Genomic DNA, 22,391 nt, shown 5'->3' on the forward strand with positions numbered 1-22,391 from the left:
GTTTTTTTTTTAAATGCAATTAATCCATTGAATCAATATAAAAGTTATTTTTCATATTGAAACTGTTGAAAATACACAACAAAGTAAGTTGATCCACATGACAGCCTCTGAACTCGGTCAATACTAATCTTATATTTAGCACGTACTGGACTAAACATAGGCTACATTCAATCAGCCATCGCTAAGAAATACCTTCTGAAATTTTTTGACGGCGATCAGATGTAAAATGGTCCTGCTCGGTTTTCGTTGACTTTGAGTACAAGAATTGAAAGTTTTTTAAAAGATCCCCTGGGGTTAACGTGTCAGCATTCGACATAAGTTTGACGCTGTCGTGTGAGAACAAGCAACAGTCGGCATTTCTCTTCCTCCCGCGTGCCTCATCTTGTTAATCTCCTCACGTAAATGATTAGATTTCGATGGCTTACGTTTCTTCCCTACGGCAGAATCCACCACAGGTTCATCAATGCCGTCAAATGTATTCATTTTTTTGTTTGTTTGTTGATCAAAAAGTGCAAAGTAGATAAGGAAAACTAGGATGCCGGGTGTATTCAAAGCGCCGCCGTTACTGTTTACAATGCGTGGAATGGTGCGCTGTGATTGGTTGAGCGGATTTATCACATTCTGCAGAGAAACTGGCGTTTGTCGCGGTTTGGAAAGAAAGGGAGAAAACATGACAGAATAACACGGCGGGCGGTGTGTGTGTGGCGAGCTGTACCTCCGGGAATGGTACAAAAAAAAAAAAAAAAAAAAAATAAAGAAGCGTCGACGCGAAAAATATCGACGTCATCGACGCACCGCTACAGCACTAATAGTGAGTAATAATGAGTAATAGTGAGAAATAATGAGTAATAGTGAGTAATAATGAGTAATGGTGAGTAATAGTGAGTAATGGTGAGTAATAGTGAGTAATGGTGAGTAATAGTGAGTAATAATGAGTAATAGTGAGTAATAATGAGTCTCTGTATGTTTATTCCTTGAAATGCAGTGGTTTATCTAGTCTTGCAGCTTCACTAGGTTTGTGAATGTTTTGGCTGTAAATGTGTTCGACACGTCAGACCCTAAATATTTGAGATAATCTGGTATAATATTCAAATACATTCTGTAGATGTGGATGTAGGAGCAGAAATCATGTTAAAGGAACAGTCCAGCTAAATATGAATATTGTCATCATGTATGACTTTCCTTCTTCTGTTAAACACAAGAGGAGATATTCTGATGTTGGGAATCAAACCGTTTTGATTGACTTCTGTCATTTTTTTTGATCGTATAGTGGAAGTCAATCAATGTGACCTGAAACTGACTTCAGTAAACGTATATGAACGGATGGACTGAACAAACATGCTCTTCGGTCAAAACATTTAACATTTATTTATTTTTCATTATTTTTTACTTCATCGGAATGGTATGAAACTTGGTAAAGGTTTTGGCACTTGCTGTGTGAACACAAAAAAAAACAGGTTTAATGGTCCTGTAAAAAATATTCACTCTTGTGTTCCTCGAGATCTAAAATGAGCACATTGGAAACGATCGAGACGAGTCAGGGCTCCAGACTGCGACCAAATGGTCGCATTTTGCGACCAAAATTTGAGTGTGTGCGACTGAATTTTACATCCAGTCGCACATGTGCGACCAGTAAATTTCATCTCGTATAGTGTGATAGTGGGCGACAACCGACGTCGCGTACGATGCTTTTCAACATCACGACAAAAAGACTAGCATGTTTAATTTTTTAACGGTCCTCCATGACGGGTTCCGTCAAGAGTGAATGTGTGTGTGTGTGTGTGTGTGAGAGCGTGTGTGTGTGTGAGAGCGTGTGTGAGTGCGTGTGTACATGTGCGAGTGAATGTGTGTGTGAGACGGCTCGCGAATGACTGGTCGTAAAGCAACGTGTAGTCTGACAATGTTTCTTGTCCAGGACATGACAAGATTTTTAGGAGTCAAAATCGTGTAATCTGACACAGTGACTATCATAACATACAAAAAAATTGTGTAATCTGAACCAGGCATAACTATAACGGTATACTGTGGTTATAAAAGTAGCCTACACATCTTTTTCCAGCACTTCAAAACTATATCATATTTAAATGTTATTTTTAATGTGTTGACCAAAACATTTTTGTTCATCCTTTAAAGATTGTCTCTATTTATAAAACTGAAAGTTTTAAGAAGTAGGAAAACACTTATTTTAAAAAAAAAGAAAGACTAAATTACCATTGTAAACATGGCTGCTGAGAGAGCTTATTGGCTATTTTCACTCCCTAATATCTATTTTGTCACTCATTTTGCTTTTGAATTAATATTAAGACATTATGAATGATAATAATTAAAGTTAACTTTATCTATACACCTCAAATTAAGCTCAGTGCTTTGTTATCCCACAGTGCTACCAAACACTTTCTGTAGAACTTAGTGCCGCTGCCCTCAGATGTTAGTCTGGAGCCCTGCGAGTTTCCTCTAGTGGAAGCGTTTGGTACTGCAGCCGAACACACTGTCACTGAAAGATCATTTTTTGAGATATCAGTCTCAAATTTGGAACACAACTTGTTTAGATTTATGGCTTTGATTTTCTTGCAGTTTTAAAGGTAAAACGTCATTTAGAAAATATATATTTCATGTACAAAAATAGTTTTTTTGTGCATTTTTCATAATAAACATAAAATTCTGTAACTTTTTTTATATTCACTTTTTAAAACTTTTTCCACTTCATCAATAATCTGCCAAGTGTCGTCTTTGAACAGAGATCAAACTTCAGTCTGTCGTTCTAAAGCATTCTAGATTTACCACAGTTTAAGTTGGAGATTACATTTTCAGATCTATGCTCAAAAAGTGAATAAATGGATTATAAATACAGCGTAAATATAATTTAGTACCATAAATACCCTAAAAGAAATATATATATATTTAAATAAATAAAAAATCTAACTAAAATATAGTACATTCATTTCACTGACAAAAAAAACCAAAACAAAAAAACGTAATTTTTGACCGACACGCAAAGAGCACCAGAGTTTGTGAATCGCTCATTCGACTGTATCCTCACTGTCCTTCACCAACGCGAGTGTGTCCACACACACAGGAGATCCGGCATGCGGTTTCTTTCATGGCTCAGTTGGCTTGGAAAAATGGGATATAAAATAGACACAAAAACAGCACATTCACAGCGACGCTTCTGAGGGGAAGCTGAACATCAGACGCTTTGCTAATGCTAATGCTGGCAGCTGGTCTGAAAACACCACACACACACACACACACACACACACACACACTCAATAAAGCGCTGATCGGAAGCTCATTTCATATGCAGAGAGTGTGACATCATCACACGCCTATTAAACACGGACAGAAGCCAGTCGGTTTATTACAACATTCAATGCATGCACACACTACCAGTCAAAAGTTTTGGATCGGTGAGATTTTTAATGTTTTTGAAAGAGTCTCTTCTGCTCACCAAAGCTGCATTTATCTGATTAAAAGATATATTGTGAATATATAGTAAAGTGTAATTTATTCCTGTGATCAAAGCTGAATTTTCAGCATCATTACTCCAGTCTTCAGTGTCACATGATCCTTCAGAAATCACTCTAATATGAGGATTTGATGCTCAAGAAACATTTTTGATTATTATCAGTGTTGAAAACAGTTATTTACATTTTTATTTCAGGATTCTTTGATAAATAGAAAGTTGAAAAGAACAGCATTTATCTGAAATAGAAGCTTTTGTAACATTAAACACTACCGTCCAAAAGTTTGGGGTCAGTAAGAAATTATATTTTATTTTTTGGGGGGAAAGAAATAAAAGAAATCAATACTTTTATTCATCAAGGATGAATTAAATTGATCAAAAGTTACAGTAAAGACATTTATAATGTTACAAAAGATTCTATTTAAAAAAAATGCTGTTCTTCAACACTGATAATAATCATAAATGTTTCTTGAGCATCAAATCATCATATTAGAGTGATTTCTGAAGGATCATGTGACACTGAAGACTGGAGTAATGATGCTGAACATTCAGCTTTGATCACAGGAATAAATTACACTTTACTGTATATTCACATAGAAAACGGCTGATTTACACTGGAATAATATTTCACAATTTTTACTGTTGTATTATTAATCAAATGAATGCTTTGGTGAGCAGAAGAGACTCTTCTCCTCAGTGGCAGAATGTCATTCTTTAAAGCCTGGCGTTTTTATGTGACAAAGATGAATCACTCTGATCTTTGGTGTGTTCGTGTTGCTTATTTCACACATTTTATATTTAAAACACGCTCGTCTTTTCCCCTGCTCCGTCTGTCAGGTGTCGCTTGCATACTTCACCTTTATTGGCTGTTTTCACACGCAGTCTCACTCTATCGTCTGCCATGACAGTGTAACGACCCCGACTCTCACGATCACAGGCCTGATGTATGGCAGGTTATTATCATGTGCTCTGAGCGTCCGCAACACCGTGACATTGTCACATCTTCAAAACAAACATTCAACGATGGGAATTTCCAAGGTTACAAACGACAGACGGGACGAAAACTGATCTGATGTTTTAGATTTAGACTTTCAAACCCCAGACTATAAAATGAAGCGAATGCTCAGGGTTTCTCTGTAAATGCACATCACAGAAAACAGGGAACGCTCTGTTAACAAATGTTCTTCCAGTAACGTTAATAGAACGTTTGTTCAAAGTTATCTGTTCTTTAATAATGTTCTCAAAACATTAGGACAAAAACATTATTTATACATCGTTTTTTTTGTTGGACATTCATCAAACAATTTTTAAATGTAGCCACTTGTTTCAGAACATTCAAAAGTAACATTCACATAAAGGTTGCAAAATGGAATGTTCACTGAATTATGGAAGCTTGTTTCCGTCACAGAATAAAAAATAAAATTATAAAAAGGTAATTGCAACTTTTTCTCACAATTCAGACTTTTTATCTTACAATTGCGTGATATAAAGTTGTAATTGCGAGATTTAAAGTCAGAATTGCGAGATATAAAGTCAGAATTGCAAGATATAAAGTCAGAATTGTGTGATATAAAGTCAGAATTGTGTGATATAAAGTCAGAATTGCGAGATATAAAGTCGTAATTGCGAGATTTAAAGTCAGAATTGCGAGATATAAAGTCAGAATTGCGAGATATAAAGATATAAAGTCAGAATTGCGTGATATAAAGTCAGAATTGCGAGATATAAAGTCAGAATTGCGAGATATAAAGTCAGAATTGCGAGATATAAAGTCAGAATTGCGAGATATAAAGTCAGAATTGCGAGATATAAAGTCAGAATTGCGAGATATAAAGTCAGAATTGCATGATATAGTCAGAATTGCGAGATATAAAGTCAGAATTGCGTGATATAAAGTCAGAATTGCGAGATATAAAGTCAGAATTGCGTGATATAAAGTCAGAATTGCGTGATATAAAGTCGTAATTGCGAGATTTAAAGTCAGAATTGCGAGATATAAAGTCAGAATTGCGAGATATAAAGATATAAAGTCAGAATTGCGTGATATAAAGTCAGAATTGCGAGATATAAAGTCAGAATTGCGAGATATAAAGTCAGAATTGCGAGATATAAAGTCAGAATTGCGTGATATAAAGTCAGAATTGCGAGATATAAAGTCAGAATTGCGTGATATAAAGTCAGAATTGCGTGATATAAAGTCCGAATTGCGAGATATAAAGTCAGAATTGCGTGATATAAAGTCAGAATTGCGAGATATAAAGTCAGAATTGCGAGATATAAAGTCAGAATTGCGAGATATAAAGTCAGAATTGCGTGATATAAAGTCAGAATTGCGAGATATAAAGTCAGAATTGCGTGATATAAAGTCAGAATTGCGTGATATAAAGTCAGAATTGCGTGATATAAAGTCAGAATTGCGTGATATAAAGTCGTAATTGCGAGATTTAAAGTCAGAATTGCGAGATATAAAGTCAGAATTGCGAGATATAAAGATATAAAGTCAGAATTGCGTGATATAAAGTCAGAATTGCGAGATATAAAGTCAGAATTGCGAGATATAAAGTCAGAATTGCGAGATATAAAGTCAGAATTGCGTGATATAAAGTCAGAATTGCGAGATATAAAGTCAGAATTGCGTGATATAAAGTCAGAATTGCGTGATATAAAGTCCGAATTGCGAGATATAAAGTCAGAATTGCGTGATATAAAGTCAGAATTGCGAGATATAAAGTCAGAATTGCGAGATATAAAGTCAGAATTGCGAGATATAAAGTCAGAATTGTGTGATATAAAGTCAGAATTGCGTCATAAAGTCAGAATTGCGTCATAAAGTCAGAATTGCGAGATATAAAGTCAGAATTGCGAGATATAAAGTCAGAATTGCGAGATATAAAGTCAGAATTGCGAGATATAAAGTCAGAATTGCGAGATATAAAGTCAGAATTGCGAGATATAAAGTCAGAATTGCGAGATATAAAGTCAGAATTGTGTGATATAAAGTCAGAATTGTGTCATAAAGTCAGAATTGCGTCATAAAGTCAGAATTGCGAGATATAAAGTCAGAATTGCGAGATATAAAGTCAGAATTGCGTGATATAAAGTCAGAATTGCGAGATATAAAGTCAGAATTGCGTCATAAAGTCAGAATTGCGAGATATAAAGTCAGAATTGCGAGATATAAAGTCAGAATTGCGAGATATAAAGTCAGAATTGCGTGATATAAAGTCAGAATTGTGTGATATAAAGTCAGAATTGCGAGATATAAAGTCAGAATTGCGAGATATAAAGTCAGAATTGCGAGATATAAAGTCAGAATTGCGTGATATAAAGTCAGAATTGTGTGATATAAAGTCAGAATTGTGAGATATAAAGTCAGAATTGCGAGATATAAAGTCAGAATTGCGAGATATAAAGTCAGAATTGCGAGATATAAAGTCAGAATTGTGTGATATAAAGTCAGAATTGCGAGATATAAAGTCAGAATTGTGAGTCAAGTCAAGTCAAATTTTATTTATATAGCACATTTAAAAACAACAGAGTTGCGCCAAAGTGCTGTACAGAGCTACAGTGTGCAAATAAAAAGCATTAGAAAAGACAAGACAAAATACAATTATAGACACGATTACACCCGATATAATCCATTTAATAGATCATATAAAATCAATCAAAAGCGACTTAATTAAAAGCCAGAGAGAATAAATAAGTTTTTAATAAATAAGTTCTTTCGTGAGATATAAAGTCAGAATTGCGTGATATAAAGTCAGAATTGCGTGATATAAAGTCAGAATTGCGTGATATAAAGTCAGAATTGCGAGATATAAAGTCAGAATTGCGAGATATAAAGTCAGAATTGCGAGATATAAAGTCAGAATTGCGTGATATAAAGTCCGAATTGCGAGATATAAAGTCAGAATTGCGTGATATAAAGTCAGAATTGCGAGATATAAAGTCAGAATTGTGTGATATAAAGTCAGAATTGTGAGATATAAAGTCAGAATTGCGTGATATAAAGTCAGAATTGCGAGATATAAAGTCAGAATTGCGAGATATAAAGTCAGAATTGCGTGATATAAAGTCAGAATTGCGTGATATAAAGTCAGATTTGCGTGATATAAAGTCAGAATTGCGAGATATAAAGTCAGAATTGCGAGATATAAAGTCAGAATTGCGAGATATAAAGTCAGAATTGCGTGATATAAAGTCAGATTTGCGTGATATAAAGTCAGAATTGCGAGATATAAAGTCAGAATTGCGAGATATAAAGTCAGAATTGCGAGATATAAAGTCAGAATTGCGAGATATAAAGTCAGAATTGCGTGATATAAAGTCCGAATTGCGAGATATAAAGTCAGAATTGCGTGATATAAAGTCAGAATTGCGAGATATAAAGTCAGAATTGCGAGATATAAAGTCAGAATTGCGAGATATAAAGTCAGAATTGTGTGATATAAAGTCAGAATTGCGTCATAAAGTCAGAATTGCGTCATAAAGTCAGAATTGCGAGATATAAAGTCAGAATTGCGAGATATAAAGTCAGAATTGCGTGATATAAAGTCAGAATTGCGAGATATAAAGTCAGAATTGCGTCATAAAGTCAGAATTGCGAGATATAAAGTCAGAATTGCGAGATATAAAGTCAGAATTGCGAGATATAAAGTCAGAATTGCGTGATATAAAGTCAGAATTGTGTGATATAAAGTCAGAATTGCGAGATATAAAGTCAGAATTGCGAGATATAAAGTCAGAATTGCGAGATATAAAGTCAGAATTGCGTGATATAAAGTCAGAATTGTGTGATATAAAGTCAGAATTGTGAGATATAAAGTCAGAATTGCGAGATATAAAGTCAGAATTGCGAGATATAAAGTCAGAATTGCGAGATATAAAGTCAGAATTGTGAGTCAAGTCAAGTCAAATTTTATTTCTATAGCACATTTAAAAACAACAGAGTTGCGCCAAAGTGCTGTACAGAGCTACAGTGTGCAAATAAAAAGCATTAGAAAAGACAAGACAAAATACAATTATAGACACGATTACACCCGATATAATCCATTTAATAGATCATATAAAATCAATCAAAAGCGACTTAATTAAAAGCCAGAGAGAATAAATAAGTTTTTAATAAATAAGTTCTTTCGTGAGATATAAAGTCAGAATTGCGAGATATAAAGTCAGAATTGCGAGATATAAAGTCGGAACTTTATCTTTCGGATTTGGGTGAAAGATTATAACGTTCACATAACCAAGCAAAAAAATGTTTTTAAAACATTTAAAAATCTGGATAACGTTCAGATAACATTGAGAAATAATTAATGGGAAGGTCCTTAGAACACGCTTTTGTTATCCGAGACCGTATAATACAATTCCACACATGATTAAACACTCCCCAATTAAACATTCATGATCTTTGCAAAGAACCATTCTAATCAGAACCGAAATGTTATATCTCGTCAAGGACTTTAGAGTCATTCAGAGAATACGTTTCTCATCCTGTGCAAGTTAATAAGTAACATGAGCAACTGAAGAGCCGGGCGAAATCAATGACGCGTCTCTCCATCTGTGTTGATGCTTTTTGTCTTTTGAGACATCAGAATAATTCTGATGAGTCTTTCATCTCAGCAAACACACAGATGAAAGCATCAACATTATCATATCAAACACAGAGCATGAGCTTTAGTAGAAGTGTCCCCAGAAAGCTTCAGACATGATGTTCTGTGAGAAACATGTATTAAAGATCGCAGAAAAACAAACATGAGTCTTGTAGCTCATGTGTTACGCTCCCGAATACACATTTGTCTTCCTGTAAAATAGACTTATTAATGAATAGGAATTTAAATACATATCGACGACTCGTGGGGTCACATACACATATTTTTTTTACACTAAAATGACTATTAAAAAAGCAAAATCTGCCCTAACGTTAAAAGGAAAATAAAGGAAATACTTCAGTGCAAGACTGAAAAATAAACAATATTCACTCTGAAACTGCTAGTACATTTCACAAATAATTACTAAGAACACATTGAATTAAAAATAAAGTACAAAAACTGAAATGGCATTTTTTTTTTTTTTTTTTTTTAAACATACTCTAAATCATTTTGTATAGTGTACACTACCATTCAAAAGTTTGATTTGAATTGTTTTAATGTTTTTAAAAGAAGTCTCTTCTGCTCACCAAAGCTGCATTTATTTGATTAAAAATACAGTAAAAATTGTGAAATATTATTCTCATGTAAATCATCTGTTTTCTATGTGAATATATAGTAAAGTGTAATTTATTCCTGTGATCAAAGCTGAATTTTCAGCATCATTACTCCAGTCTTCAGTGTCACATGATCCTTCAGAAATCACTCAAATATGAGGATTTGATGCTGTTGAAAACAGTCATTTTTGTCAATGTCAATGCATTGTATTTTTTCAGGATTCTTTGGTGAATAGAAAGTTATTTATTTGAAATAGAATCTTTTGTAACATTATTAATGTCTTTACTGTCACAATGTAACGCGTCTTTGCTGAATTAAAGTATTAATTTATTTCACACTCACATCTTTTCTCACGTTTGCTCCCCCACAGGTTGTTAAACCAACACCAGCAACCCAGATGGAGATGCTACTCGTTTATTTGATGGTTGTTGTAATGGCGTTGAAAGCCCAGAAGATCCAAGTTTGTCCCAAGCGTTGCATCTGCCAGATTCTGTCCCCCAATCTGGCAACCCTGTGTGATAAAAAGGGTCTGTTGTTTGTCCCTCCAAACATCGACCGCCGCACCGTCGAACTCAGACTGGGGGACAATTTCATCACGGGAATCAAGCGCAAGGACTTCGCCAACATGACCAAGCTGGTGGACCTGACCCTCTCGAGGAACACCATCGGCTCCGTCACGCCTCACGCTTTCAATGACCTTGAGAACCTGCGCGCGCTTCATCTGGACAGCAACCGCTTGACGCATATAACGAACGATACGTTTAGCGGCATGTCAAAGCTTCACCATCTAATCCTCAATAATAACCAGCTCACACACATCCACATAGGAGCGTTTAACGACCTCCTGGCTCTTGAGGAGCTCGACTTGTCCTACAACAACTTGGAAAGCGCGCCGTGGATCGCTATCCAGCTCATGTTTAGCTTGCATACGTTAAACATGGATCATAACATGATTAACTACATCCCTGAAGGAACGTTCTCCGGGCTTCAGAAGCTCAAGCGACTGGACGTCACGTCTAATAAGTTGCATAAGCTTCCGCCCGATCCGGTTTTCCAGCGCGCAGGAGTTCTTGCAACGTCAGGCGTTTTGGGTCCGTCGTCTTTTGCGCTGAGTTTCGGAGGAAACCCGCTGCACTGTAACTGCGAGCTGCTGTGGCTTCGCCGGCTGCGGCGCGAGGACGATCTGGAGACGTGCGCGGCGCCACAACATCTCGCCGGACGCTATTTCTGGACCGTTTCCGAGGAGGAGTTCTTGTGCGAGCCGCCGCTAATCACTCGACACTCGCAAGAAACCCGTGCGCTTGAAGGCCAACAGGTTTCTTTACGATGCAAAGCCCGCGGAGACCCGGATCCCGTCATACACTGGATCGCTCCCGACGGGAGGCTCGTGTTCAACTCCAGCCGAACCGTGGTCCACGCCGACGGAACGCTGGATATTCTGATTAGCACGGTGAAGGACTCGGGATCTTTTACTTGTGTTGCATCAAACCCGTCTGGGGAGGCTCAGCAAACGGTGGATCTGACCATCACTAAACTCCCGCATTTCACCAACGACACCAGTTTGGTCCAGGAGCCGGACCCGGGATCCTCCGACATTGCGACTTCTGCCAAGACCGAGGCCGGCTCTTCAATAGGCAACACTAAGGGAGGACAGGAGAAGAGAGTCCTGATCTCTGAAATCACCGCTTCTTCGGCTCTGGTGAAGTTCAACTTTCAGCGGAATATTCCCGGGATTCGGATGTTCCAGGTCCAATACAACGGCACTTACGACGACTCGCTAGTGTACAGGTCAGACTGTTGGTTTAGATACACCTTTTAGGCAAGACACTGTGTGCAAAACTAGTGTTTTCATGCACTGGTCCGTTTTGAGTTTTGCTTTTATAAAATACACTTTTATCGCACTTTATGTATTTGCATCTGTTAAATTCCATTGCACTACATATCTTTAAAAGTTTCTGTCTCCACTTCAGCAGCACTTATACACACCAGCACCAACTGAGGGGTTCGTTTATATATCATTCACCTCATATTTATTTAACATTTTATTCCTAAAAACATGGCGAATATGTATTTCTCTGTCAGTTGACAGTATTTTTAGATTCATGGAGTGATAAAAAGAAATCCAAAATCCCCTCTATAAAAACTTTTAACTCTATTATGTCGTCAAAATCAAACAAGAATTCTGAATCTGGCTTTATCCACTGTTCAGATTTATGTTCTGGAACTTGGTTCATATTTAATTAGATAATGCCTCATTTGCGTATTTTAGACATAACATTTCAGAAAACTTGCAATGCCAAATATTTTGCAATTCTAAATGCATTGAATCAACTAAAGAAGTAGAGAGATATCTATTAGTCAAGTCAGCTTTATTTATACAGCGCTTTTCACAACACAGAGTGTTTCAGAGCAGCTTTACAGAGATAACAGGAGAATAATGCACTGAAGTTTGTTTCCAGAAGAAAATAGCGTCACAGTCCAGCTTAAGTCAGTTCAGTGATGCTTCATTTCTGCTGTAAAAAAGTTATTAATTTAGTTCAGTTATATATATATATAGCGGCTCTAGAGTAACCCCTGATGTCATCGTCCAGCTCAGTTCAGTTCTCATATAATGGTGTCAGTGCAGGAGATCAATAATATTGTTGAATATTAAATATTAAATGTCCCCGACTGAGCGAGACAAAAGCCAAAGGTGACAGTGAAGGAACCAAAACTCCATTAGTTTTTTAAAAGTCGTATTCACCTGTAGTCTCTCGCCTTAATGCAGCGATACAGAGAACTGTGAATATAGAGTCTGAGCTGCTAAAGCTTCTTTATATAACGTCCATAATTAGTTTGAGTCACGAACGACAGGTTTATGAAGTGTATTTGCTGAAACAGCCTTCTCGCCTCCCAAGCTGCTCAGCTGGCCATACGGACTATAAAGATGATGTTGGCGGAGAGAAAGAGCATAACCCGACGGCAGTAATATCAGCGGTCCGGAGGGTTTCAGCGGCTCCGGAAGGAGGTTTGGCTATGGGTTTGGGAACGAGAGATGCTGTTGCTTTATGGCTATATTCTGCAGATAAGCTTCACTCGATCACCCTCAGATGAGGAGTAGGGTTGGGAACATTTTATATTAACGAAGTTATATAAAGCTTTGCTCCGTTAATGTTCCTCACATGTGCATTCCTCTGCCGTCAGACAGAAAGCACTAAAATGCAATGCAGTGTTTCCTCAACTGCTACAGCGATTTTCCCGAATGAATGATTCTTATGAGTTGATTTGTTTTAATGGTTCAAACACGCGGCGGGATGAGTGTAGTCTCCCCAATTCCTGAACGAATGAGCTGTTTTTTTGGTAATTAAACCTGTTTACTGTTATCCCGTTAGACGTAGTTACTGATTGGTTTGTTCATGATAGCATGTAGGTAAAGACACGCATTATTAGTTCTGTCTGTCGTATTTAATTTCTAGTTAAAGCCTATCATTGGACTGTATTTATGCTGCCGCTAAAAAGATTAGGTGTTAACAGACTTTTTATGGAATTTATCCAACTAAAATAAAAAATTAACTGTTCAAGGCCTGTCTTCCCATCCTCATTATAAATGCATCTCTCCACAGGTGTGGTGCCAGGCTAAGTCCAAGTTATTATCATTATTATTAATACTCAAATAATAATTCAAATGGTTTTGCTGGACATGACATTGATTTATCTTTTTTCTCACCATTTGCATTGCACTGATCTTCCTCTTGTTTTCTTCCTCAAAAGGGCTAAAAGAATCAATTAATCCCAAACAAGATCATATGATGAACAACTTATTATTTCTGTTGTCAAGATGTTTTACGAACTATACACTCCACCGTCTAGTAGTGTAATTTTATACGGTTATTTTGTCATTCAATGTCGTTTTTTGGTTAATTAAGTCTGATTTTCACACTTTTTCTATCTGGAATTTTCACTACTTAGCCTATACTACAAAATGGTGCACGAATTGTGACGCTCCTTCAGTGTTAAACTAGCTTTGCACTTTCATTAGTTGTAGCCGATGTGAAATGCATGTTTGTTGATCGCTGTTTCTCTCTTTGCAGAATGATTCCTCCGACCAGTAAAAGCATCACGGTCAACAATCTGGCGGCAGGCACGATGTACGACCTCTGCGTTCTGGCGATCTACGACGACGCCATGACCACGCTAACGGCCACGCGCGTGGTGGGCTGCGTTCACTTCTCCACGGAGCCGCAATACATGCGCTGTCACTTCATGCAGTCGCAGTTCCTCGGCGGCACCATCGTGGTGATCATCGGCGGCGTCATCGTAGCATCAGTCCTGGCGTTCATCATCTTCCTCATCGCGCGCTACCGCGTGTGCCAGCCCGACGGCGCGGATAAAGGAGTGGAGCTAGGCGACATGCGCTCGCAGTCTCAGGTTTGCGGCGTCATCAAGTCCATGTCTAAGCAGATTCTGGGTCCGGATGCGTGTCGGAAAGTGTCGCCGGAGTCGGAATCCATCCCGGCTAAACCGTCGAATTGCACCGTTAGCACATCCGCGGCTAGCCATAGCTGGCATCCGGCGTCCCCGAGTCCTTTGCGTTCGGTGCGCGACACGCAAATCAATATAGAGCCGCCAGACAACTCCAACAAGAACAACTCGGCTAAGGTTCATCACACGACCGTACGACCGTACTCGACCATGGAGACGCTGGACAACTCCAAGAGCAACTCGGCTAAGGTTCGGCCCACGGTACGCGCGTACTCGACTATGGTGACGCCGGCGTCCCGAAGAGCAAAGCTCCAGAACCTGCACCAGTACAAGACGGTCCCGGTGGGATGTGTTCGGGTTAGCCGACGTCACTCCCTCAACGTAGAGACATGTAAACACCCGTACACGGGTCTGACGCATCCGCCCGCGAGCCTGAGCCGCTCCAAACGCAGTTTATCCGTGAGCGGGGGGGATATTCCCAAGATGGCCGCCGGCGAGAGACCGAGATCAGCTCTGACCCAGTCGGAGTGGGTTCTGGAAAGCACATTATAATGGAGGATTTTGCACTTCACTTCTGTGGTTCTTGAATGGCGTTCCAGGGACACCTGACGTGTGTATTACACCGCTAATGATCTGTCGCGTTTTTTTCAGCACAAATATCTCAAGATATTTACTGGAGAAGAAACAAAATGGCTGAAAAATCCATAAAAATTAAGTGAGTTTGAGCTTAAAACAAGTGCATTAATTTAAAAAAAGTTACTCATTGGTCCATAGTGGACAAAAAATGTCCGTGCGAGTAAACTCTTAAAACTGTTTTGGGAGCACAGACTTAAGTTTGGTCTCATTTTAAAGAAGATTGGGAGATTATTGTTGAAGTAAAAAAAAAGTTTAAAAGGTAAAACCAAACGTTATATTGGTTTAAGGTTATGAAAATGATGTATGAACATTATTTTATATAAAATGTATATTTTATGAAACATGTCAACTCTAAAACTACTAGAAAATCAAAGCCGTAAATCTAAACAAGTCGTGTTCCAAATTTGAACTTAAATATCTAAACATTCTTAAATCAAGATATTTACTGGAGAAGAAGCAAAACGACTGAAAAATCCATACAAATTAAGTGAGTTTGAGCTTAAAAGAAGAACAAAGAGAAAATTATTTTTCTGACCCCATTGGCAGATATTTGTTCTTCTTTTAAGCAGATTTTATAAATTTTTAAAGGGGTGGTTGATTATGATTTGACTCTTCTAACTTTAGTTAGTGTGTAATGTTGCTGTTTGATCATAAACAACATCTGCGAAGTTACAACACTCAAAGTTCAAAGCAAAGGGAGATATTTGCTTTTAAAGAAATCACTTTTTAAGGACTACAACAAACGGCTGGTAGAGACTACACCACATTCCTCACGAGTAAGTGACATCACCAACCCTAGAATTTACATAAACCCCGCCCCTGGAACATGATTTATAGATTATCATGACAGAATATGCTAATCAGTGACTAGAAGATAACTACACATCAGCTTCATAAATTCATCAACTAACCCTTCAGAAATGTCCTGTTCCTTCCACATGTTGTCACTTCTTCTCGAGTCTCTCCATCTTTGACCGGTTTGAACATAAAAGGCTAAAAGTTTTGAAATTTTCAGTGTGTGTGTGTGTGTGTGAGGTAATAGAGCTGCTGTTGAAGCTCCGCCCCCTGTGCTCAACCTCAAAAAGTGACAATTTGAACATGCTATATATAAATATCTGTGGGGTATTTAGAGCTAAACCTTCACACACACACACTCTGGGGACATCAGAGACTTATTTTACATCTCATTTAACAGAAGGGCATTATCCCACCTTAATATCTTCAGTCATGTTTCTTCTCCAGTGAATGTTTCAGGACGTTTAGATGTTTGTGCCGGAAAACGAGACAGAAACTCTGAGGAAGAGCGTCATGTAGTCTCAGACAGTCGAGGATCAGACTTTAAGATCGGACACAGATCGAAGGTACAATGGACAAGCCGATGTTTTTTAAGCACAAATTAAATACTGTTTCCTGCATATAGTAAAATAATACTATGACTTGTATATTTCTTTGTTTTATGGAATAATACAGACACTGCATACAAACATGTTACGTTGTGTAAAATAAAATGTGAAAATGATTAATGTATTCATGTGACATTTATGTTAATTGTGATCTGCAATGCGTCGTGGTTTCGATATAAATTAGTTTTCTAATAAGAGTTACATTTTCTGCTGAAATGTTTGAGTAAACTGAGTCATGAAGAATCTGAGATGATGCCTCACACGTTTTGCTTACATTCCCATTAAGTTATGAAAACATTATTTCTGAATGTTTAAAATACTTTTTTCTTGATTATTGTTAACTTTTGCGAAAATTAAACACCATTTCACACCAAGTGCAATAACTATAACTATATTAGCGTCTACGCCAATACATGATATCGATCTGTTTATTATAAGCGCTGCAGTTTGTCGTCTGTCTCTGTAAAGCAGGAGGATTCTGATTGGCTGTCAGTGTTCTTAATCATCCATTAGTCCTGAAAGTGATTCATTTCCAACGATTTTTAAAACTATCGTTTACATCATTGGTGTGAACGAGCCTTAAATGAACATTCTATTTTTACATTTAACAAGGAACATGACTTTTAAAAGTTCTCTGAACGTCCTCAAACGGTTAAATACGCAAGTCAGTGAAACGTTTGAGAAATCCTCCATGAACACTGTATAAATAACCATTTTGTGCTAAAGCGTTTTCAGAACATTATTAAAACACCAGAAGAACGTTTGTTCATTACTTTTGAGAGAATGTTCAGTGTTAGCTAGAAATGGCTTCTACAATCAGCTGCAGTTTTTCCATTTGATATTTCAAATTAAATGGCAACAAATCTCCGCAAAATGGCTCCTGGGATCAAACGCTCTTTCAGGGGCGAAGACGACGTGTTTCTGATGAAGCAGAACATCTCGTAGTGAACGCCTGCAGCACTGAATGCTGGGTAATTATTTTTTAGAAGTGTTAATCCGTGCGTTCCTCAGGAGTCTGAGAGCGAGATCCTGTATTTGTTCAAAGAAACGTCGAGAATGCAGTGAAAGACGAGCGGTTTCAGTCAAGCCACGAGTCTCGACGCTGAAGGTTAAAGACGAGTCCGTGTGTGTGTGTGTGTGTGTGTGTGTGTCACACAGGATGATGAGCTCGTTAAAATGAGCCTGCGATGTAGATTAATGACTCATTAATTCGTGCCCATCAGGTCTTCTCTATCATTATCGATATTAAAATGCGATTGAGTCCTGAAGGTTCTCATCAGTTAAAGATGATCTTCATACATGGAGATTAACATCAACAGAGGAGCTTCCATTTAATATATTGTTTTTAAAAGAAAATATGCAATTGCCTTATGCATTTTACCATGTAGGATGAAATGTAACATTTTTATTACTTATATGTGAGATTAATGTGTGCATTTTTATGCATGTGATTTGCATAAGCTCCCGTTTCAGTTCATGCATTAGTTTACGTGAACTGACTACACTATTTTTTTTTTTGTTGATATTTTGGAAGATTATTGGATGGTTTTACAAGAAAATACCATTTCAGTCTTACTACTTCAAAATTTCATGTTTAATTTAATACGTTCCTTGCCGTTCATTTTTAATTGCTTGTGAATTTTACAAGCAACTTCTGAGTGAAAATAGTTATTTTTTCAGTGTATGAACAATATATTTAGTGCAGCATTTATTAAAATCCCCCTTTAGTCAATCACTTTATGCCTTAAAACTCTTATTTAATCACCAACATGACATATTTAAATATTTTTTCTTCATGCCTTAAAATATCTTGAATGTAACTCGACACCCTTGCCTCATTTAGTATGCGCGGTTCTATGAATATGCAAATGAGCCCCGCCTCCACTCACTCACTCAGCTCAGAGATCCACTGGTTGTCGATCACACGTTGATCTGATTGGTTACAAGGTAGTTTGTGACGTCAGAAACACCAGCGATTTCAAAGCGTGTTTTTGAGACTGTCTTTGGTTCACTGCAGTTTTAAGGAGGAAATACTCAGCAATGGAGTCGACTTATGAATTTACACATGGTTTGTCTTAAAGCAGATTAAAAACACCACATAGACACATAAACAACATTAAAAGCTGGATTTACACCACAGGGACTTTAAAATATGTTCATGTTTGTCAATGAAAAAAATACAATTCAGTGCATGTTCATATTAATTCACAGTGCATTAACTAATGATGTATTGAAACTAACATTAAGATTAAAGGTAACACTTCACAGTAAGGTTCATTAGTGAACATGAACTAAGAATGAACAATACTTCTACAGCATTTATTAATCTTAGTTAATATTAATTTCAACATTTACTAATACGTTATTAAAATCAAAGGTTGTATTTGTTAACAGTTAACGCACTGTGAACATGAACACACAAACAGCTGTAGTTTTATTAACTAATATTAACAAAGATTAATAAACACTGTAACAAATGTATTGCTCATTGTTAAAGCACAATAAGTTCATGTTAGTAAATACATTAACTAATGTTAACTAATGAACCTTACTGTAAAGTGTTGCATTTCTTCAGCTATAGCACGTGATGTCACACATTAAAATACATATTTTCATTGTTAAAAAATATCACAAAAGATTTGAAGTTTCCTGGTCCCATTAAATCGCTGACATTTACTGTTATAAATCATACAAACTATTATAAAACATATGTGTGAATTGATCAGTATGTTATATAGTTTAATACCGGCAACATCATTAGGGGCCAAGCCCCGAAGGGGCTATGGCACCTATTGTATCTGTTAGTTTTCTTATTATTATTATTATTATTATTCTTCTTCCTCCTCTTGAAGTCTATGGCAGCCCTATGAACCATACATAGGAAAATGATGAAATTTGGCACACTTGTAGTGATGGTAATGAAAAGTAATTGTAGCAATTTTTGAGTCTCTAGGTCCAACTCTATAGCGCCACCAGCAGTTCAAAAATTCAACATTGAAATGGTTATAACTTTTGAACCCTTTGATCTAGAAAAATGAAACTTAGTACACCTGATTCATCTCATCATGCTGATTAGAACCAATATCTTACATTAAGACTCCGCCCATTACAGTAGTGGCCATTTTGAAAAGTACAGTATGCAGTTTTTTTGCTACTCCTCCTTCAAAATTGGTCTAATTTTGTCCAAACATGTACTCAAATGATCTTCGGACTGAGCCGCATAAAAGTACTGTCCCCGATTTTTTTTATTCTTCTCTGATCAAAAGTTATGACGTCGCAAACTTAACGAGGTCGACCCAAAATTGGTTCAGAAGCTATAGCTCGGCCAAACTTTGATCAATCGAAACGAAAATTGGTACACTTCATCGGAAGCATGATCTGAGGTTCCATGCCAAAGTTGGGAACAGCGCCACCTACGGGTCATGAGATATGGAAAATGCATATTTTGGCCAATAACTTATGAACAGTTTGTCAGAAAATTATAAACTTGGTGTCTATCGATTCCTTGGGTCATGACAAATCCGTGGATATCGATTTTGCCATAATGGGATGTACCACGTGTCCGCCATTTTGAATGATGTCATAATTTGCAATATCTTTTAAACTATTTGAAATTTCTTCACCAAATTTGGTATGGATCATCATTAGCATGGCCCGAAGGTACATGAGAAGTTTGATCACAGCGCCACCTAGTGTTCCAGAGATATCATTGTTTTTTGAAAAAACACTTATAACTTTTGCCAACATTGCTTGAAATTTGATTTCTTTATGTCAATATATTCCTTGGCTTATGCCGATTTCAACGATATCTCATATGTTATTTTTCAACAATGTGACTGGCCGCCATATTGGAGCGAATGTAAAACAGTTTTTTCGCTACTCCTCCTTCAAAATTGGTCTAATTTTGTCCAAATATGTACTCAAATGATCTTCGGACTGAGCCGCATAAAAGTACTGTCCCCGATTTTTTTGCTCTACTGGAAAAAAAAAGTTATGATGTCGCAAACTTAATGAGGTCGACCCATAATTGGTTCAGAGGCTGTAACTTGTGAACAGTTTGTCACAAAATCATAAAATTGGTGTCTATCGATTCCTTGCGTCATGTCGAATCTGAGGATATCTATTTTGCCAGCATTGGATGTACCACATCATAAGCTATATTAGCATTAAGTTAGCTTAGCATGCTAATCTCGTTAACATGATTTTGTGTGCTCATTCACACACTGAAGCCTCTCCTCTGCAGCTTTGTAAAACATGTCCTCTGGGTGGCGCAAGTGGTTCAACCATGCGTCATGAATCCCGAACCATTGTGGTCGTGGGTTCGAGACCAGTGTGGGGCGACTTTGAAATTGTGTATAAAATAATAATTTAAATTCCTTCCGGCTCTGCACTGCTGTTGGTGCTTAAATGCTAGCTGTGCTGCTGTAATTGATGTGCTTACTGTGCTTGATGTACATTAAATTTCTGATGTTTTGCTCTTCTGGCTCCGCATTGCGCTACAGCGGCTGTTGCTTGCTCTGCCTTGCAGGGCTTGGCCCCGTATTGCTGCTTGCAGCTATATTTTCAAAATGTATTTTCTGAAATCGGTCCCAGATCCTGGAGTCACACGGGCATTTAAAAAAATACATTTAGTTTTCCTGAGCAGTTTCTATGATTTTTAATAAAGTTTGTGGGAAGCAATCTTTAGTGTTAACTCTCAGGCTTCATCATCAGACTCTGCATTATTAACGAGGAAATTAATGACGAGGACGGCCAATTCACGACTGATTCTAGACCACATCTCCAGAAGCTTCATACCTGTGCATAGATTATAAACAAAGAATTATAATATGCGTAGAAGCAATTCCAAGCATGTGCATTATTAATGGAGGCAAATGTGGTTTGAACGAACATCCTCGTTAATATTGAATGCGATTAGTGGTGGTGAATACAGAGAGAGAGAGAGAGAGAGAGAGAGAGAGAGAGAGAGACACACACAGAGAGAGAGAGAGAGAGAGACACACACACACAGAGAGAGAGAGAGACACACAGAGGGAGAGGGAGGGAGAGAGAGAGAGAGAGACACACACACACAGAGGGAGAGAGAGACACACAGAGGGAGAGGGAGGGAGAGAGAGAGAGACACACACACAGAGAGAGAGAGAGAGAGAGAGACACACACACAGAGAGAGAGAGACACACACACAGAGAGAGAGAGAGAGACACACAGAGGGAGAGGGAGGGAGAGAGAGAGAGAGAGACACACACACACAGAGGGAGAGAGAGAGAGAGAGACACACACACAGAGAGAGAGAGACACACACACAGAGAGAGAGAGAGAGACACACAGAGGGAGAGGGAGGGAGAGAGAGAGAGAGAGACACACACACACAGAGGGAGAGAGAGACACACAGAGGGAGAGGGAGGGAGAGAGAGAGAGACACACACACAGAGAGAGAGAGAGAGAGAGAGACACACACACAGAGAGAGAGAGACACACACACAGAGAGAGAGAGAGAGACACACAGAGGGAGAGGGAGGGAGAGAGAGAGAGAGAGAGAGAGAGACACACACAGAGAGAGAGAGAGAGAGAGACACACACACACAGAGAGAGAGAGAGACACACAGAGGGAGAGGGAGGGAGAGAGAGAGAGAGAGACACACACACACAGAGGGAGAGAGAGACACACAGAGGGAGAGGGAGGGAGAGAGAGAGAGACACACACACAGAGAGAGAGAGAGAGAGAGACACACACACAGAGAGAGAGAGAGACACACACACAGAGAGAGAGAGAGACACACAGAGGGAGAGGGAGGGAGAGAGAGAGAGACACACACACACACAGAGGGAGAGGGAGAGAGAGAGAGAGAGAGAGAGAGACCCTCATGCCATCCATGACATTAATATGGAGATCAGAAGAGGAAGTGCCACCTTACCCAGTGTCCACCTGGCCCTCCACCCAACCATTTGCATTTGGGACCTCTATGATGGACTCCATCTCCACAAAGAGAAGGTGAAGATCTTTGCGAAGACCCTCAAAGACACGGCCCTAGGCCTTCTACCCTCTCCTCAATTACACGCTTCAGTGATCATCCCAGACCTCCTCCTCCCCACCACCCCAGGAAAATCCCCCCTGCTGCCAGGAGGCACAACAGCTCAGCCTGGACCTCCCCCTCCCCACCCGCCCACCACCACCACCACCACCAAACCATGGTGAAACACAACCAGAGAAGGCTACTTTCCCC

The 22,391-nt window shown here is 38.3% G+C and overlaps 1 protein-coding gene across 1 annotated transcript in view; it reads left to right on the plus strand.

The window, feature by feature from the left end:
* Nucleotides 1-16,290, plus strand: part of lrfn5b (leucine rich repeat and fibronectin type III domain containing 5b) — a 21,956-nt gene extending 5,666 nt beyond the window's left edge. Inside the window, exons 2-3 of the mRNA XM_084090229.1 lie at nucleotides 10,037-11,454; nucleotides 13,737-16,290. Coding sequence (XP_083946355.1) covers nucleotides 10,064-11,454; nucleotides 13,737-14,679 — 2,334 coding nt within the window. The 5' untranslated portion in view covers nucleotides 10,037-10,063 and the 3' untranslated portion in view covers nucleotides 14,680-16,290. The remainder of the gene's footprint in view (nucleotides 1-10,036; nucleotides 11,455-13,736) is intronic.
* The last annotated feature ends 6,101 nt before the right edge of the window (nucleotides 16,291-22,391 follow it).

The sequence above is a fragment of the Abramis brama genome (assembly GCF_963993115.1).
Source record: "Abramis brama genome assembly, chromosome: 18".
Lineage (NCBI taxonomy): Eukaryota > Metazoa > Chordata > Actinopteri > Cypriniformes > Leuciscidae > Abramis > Abramis brama.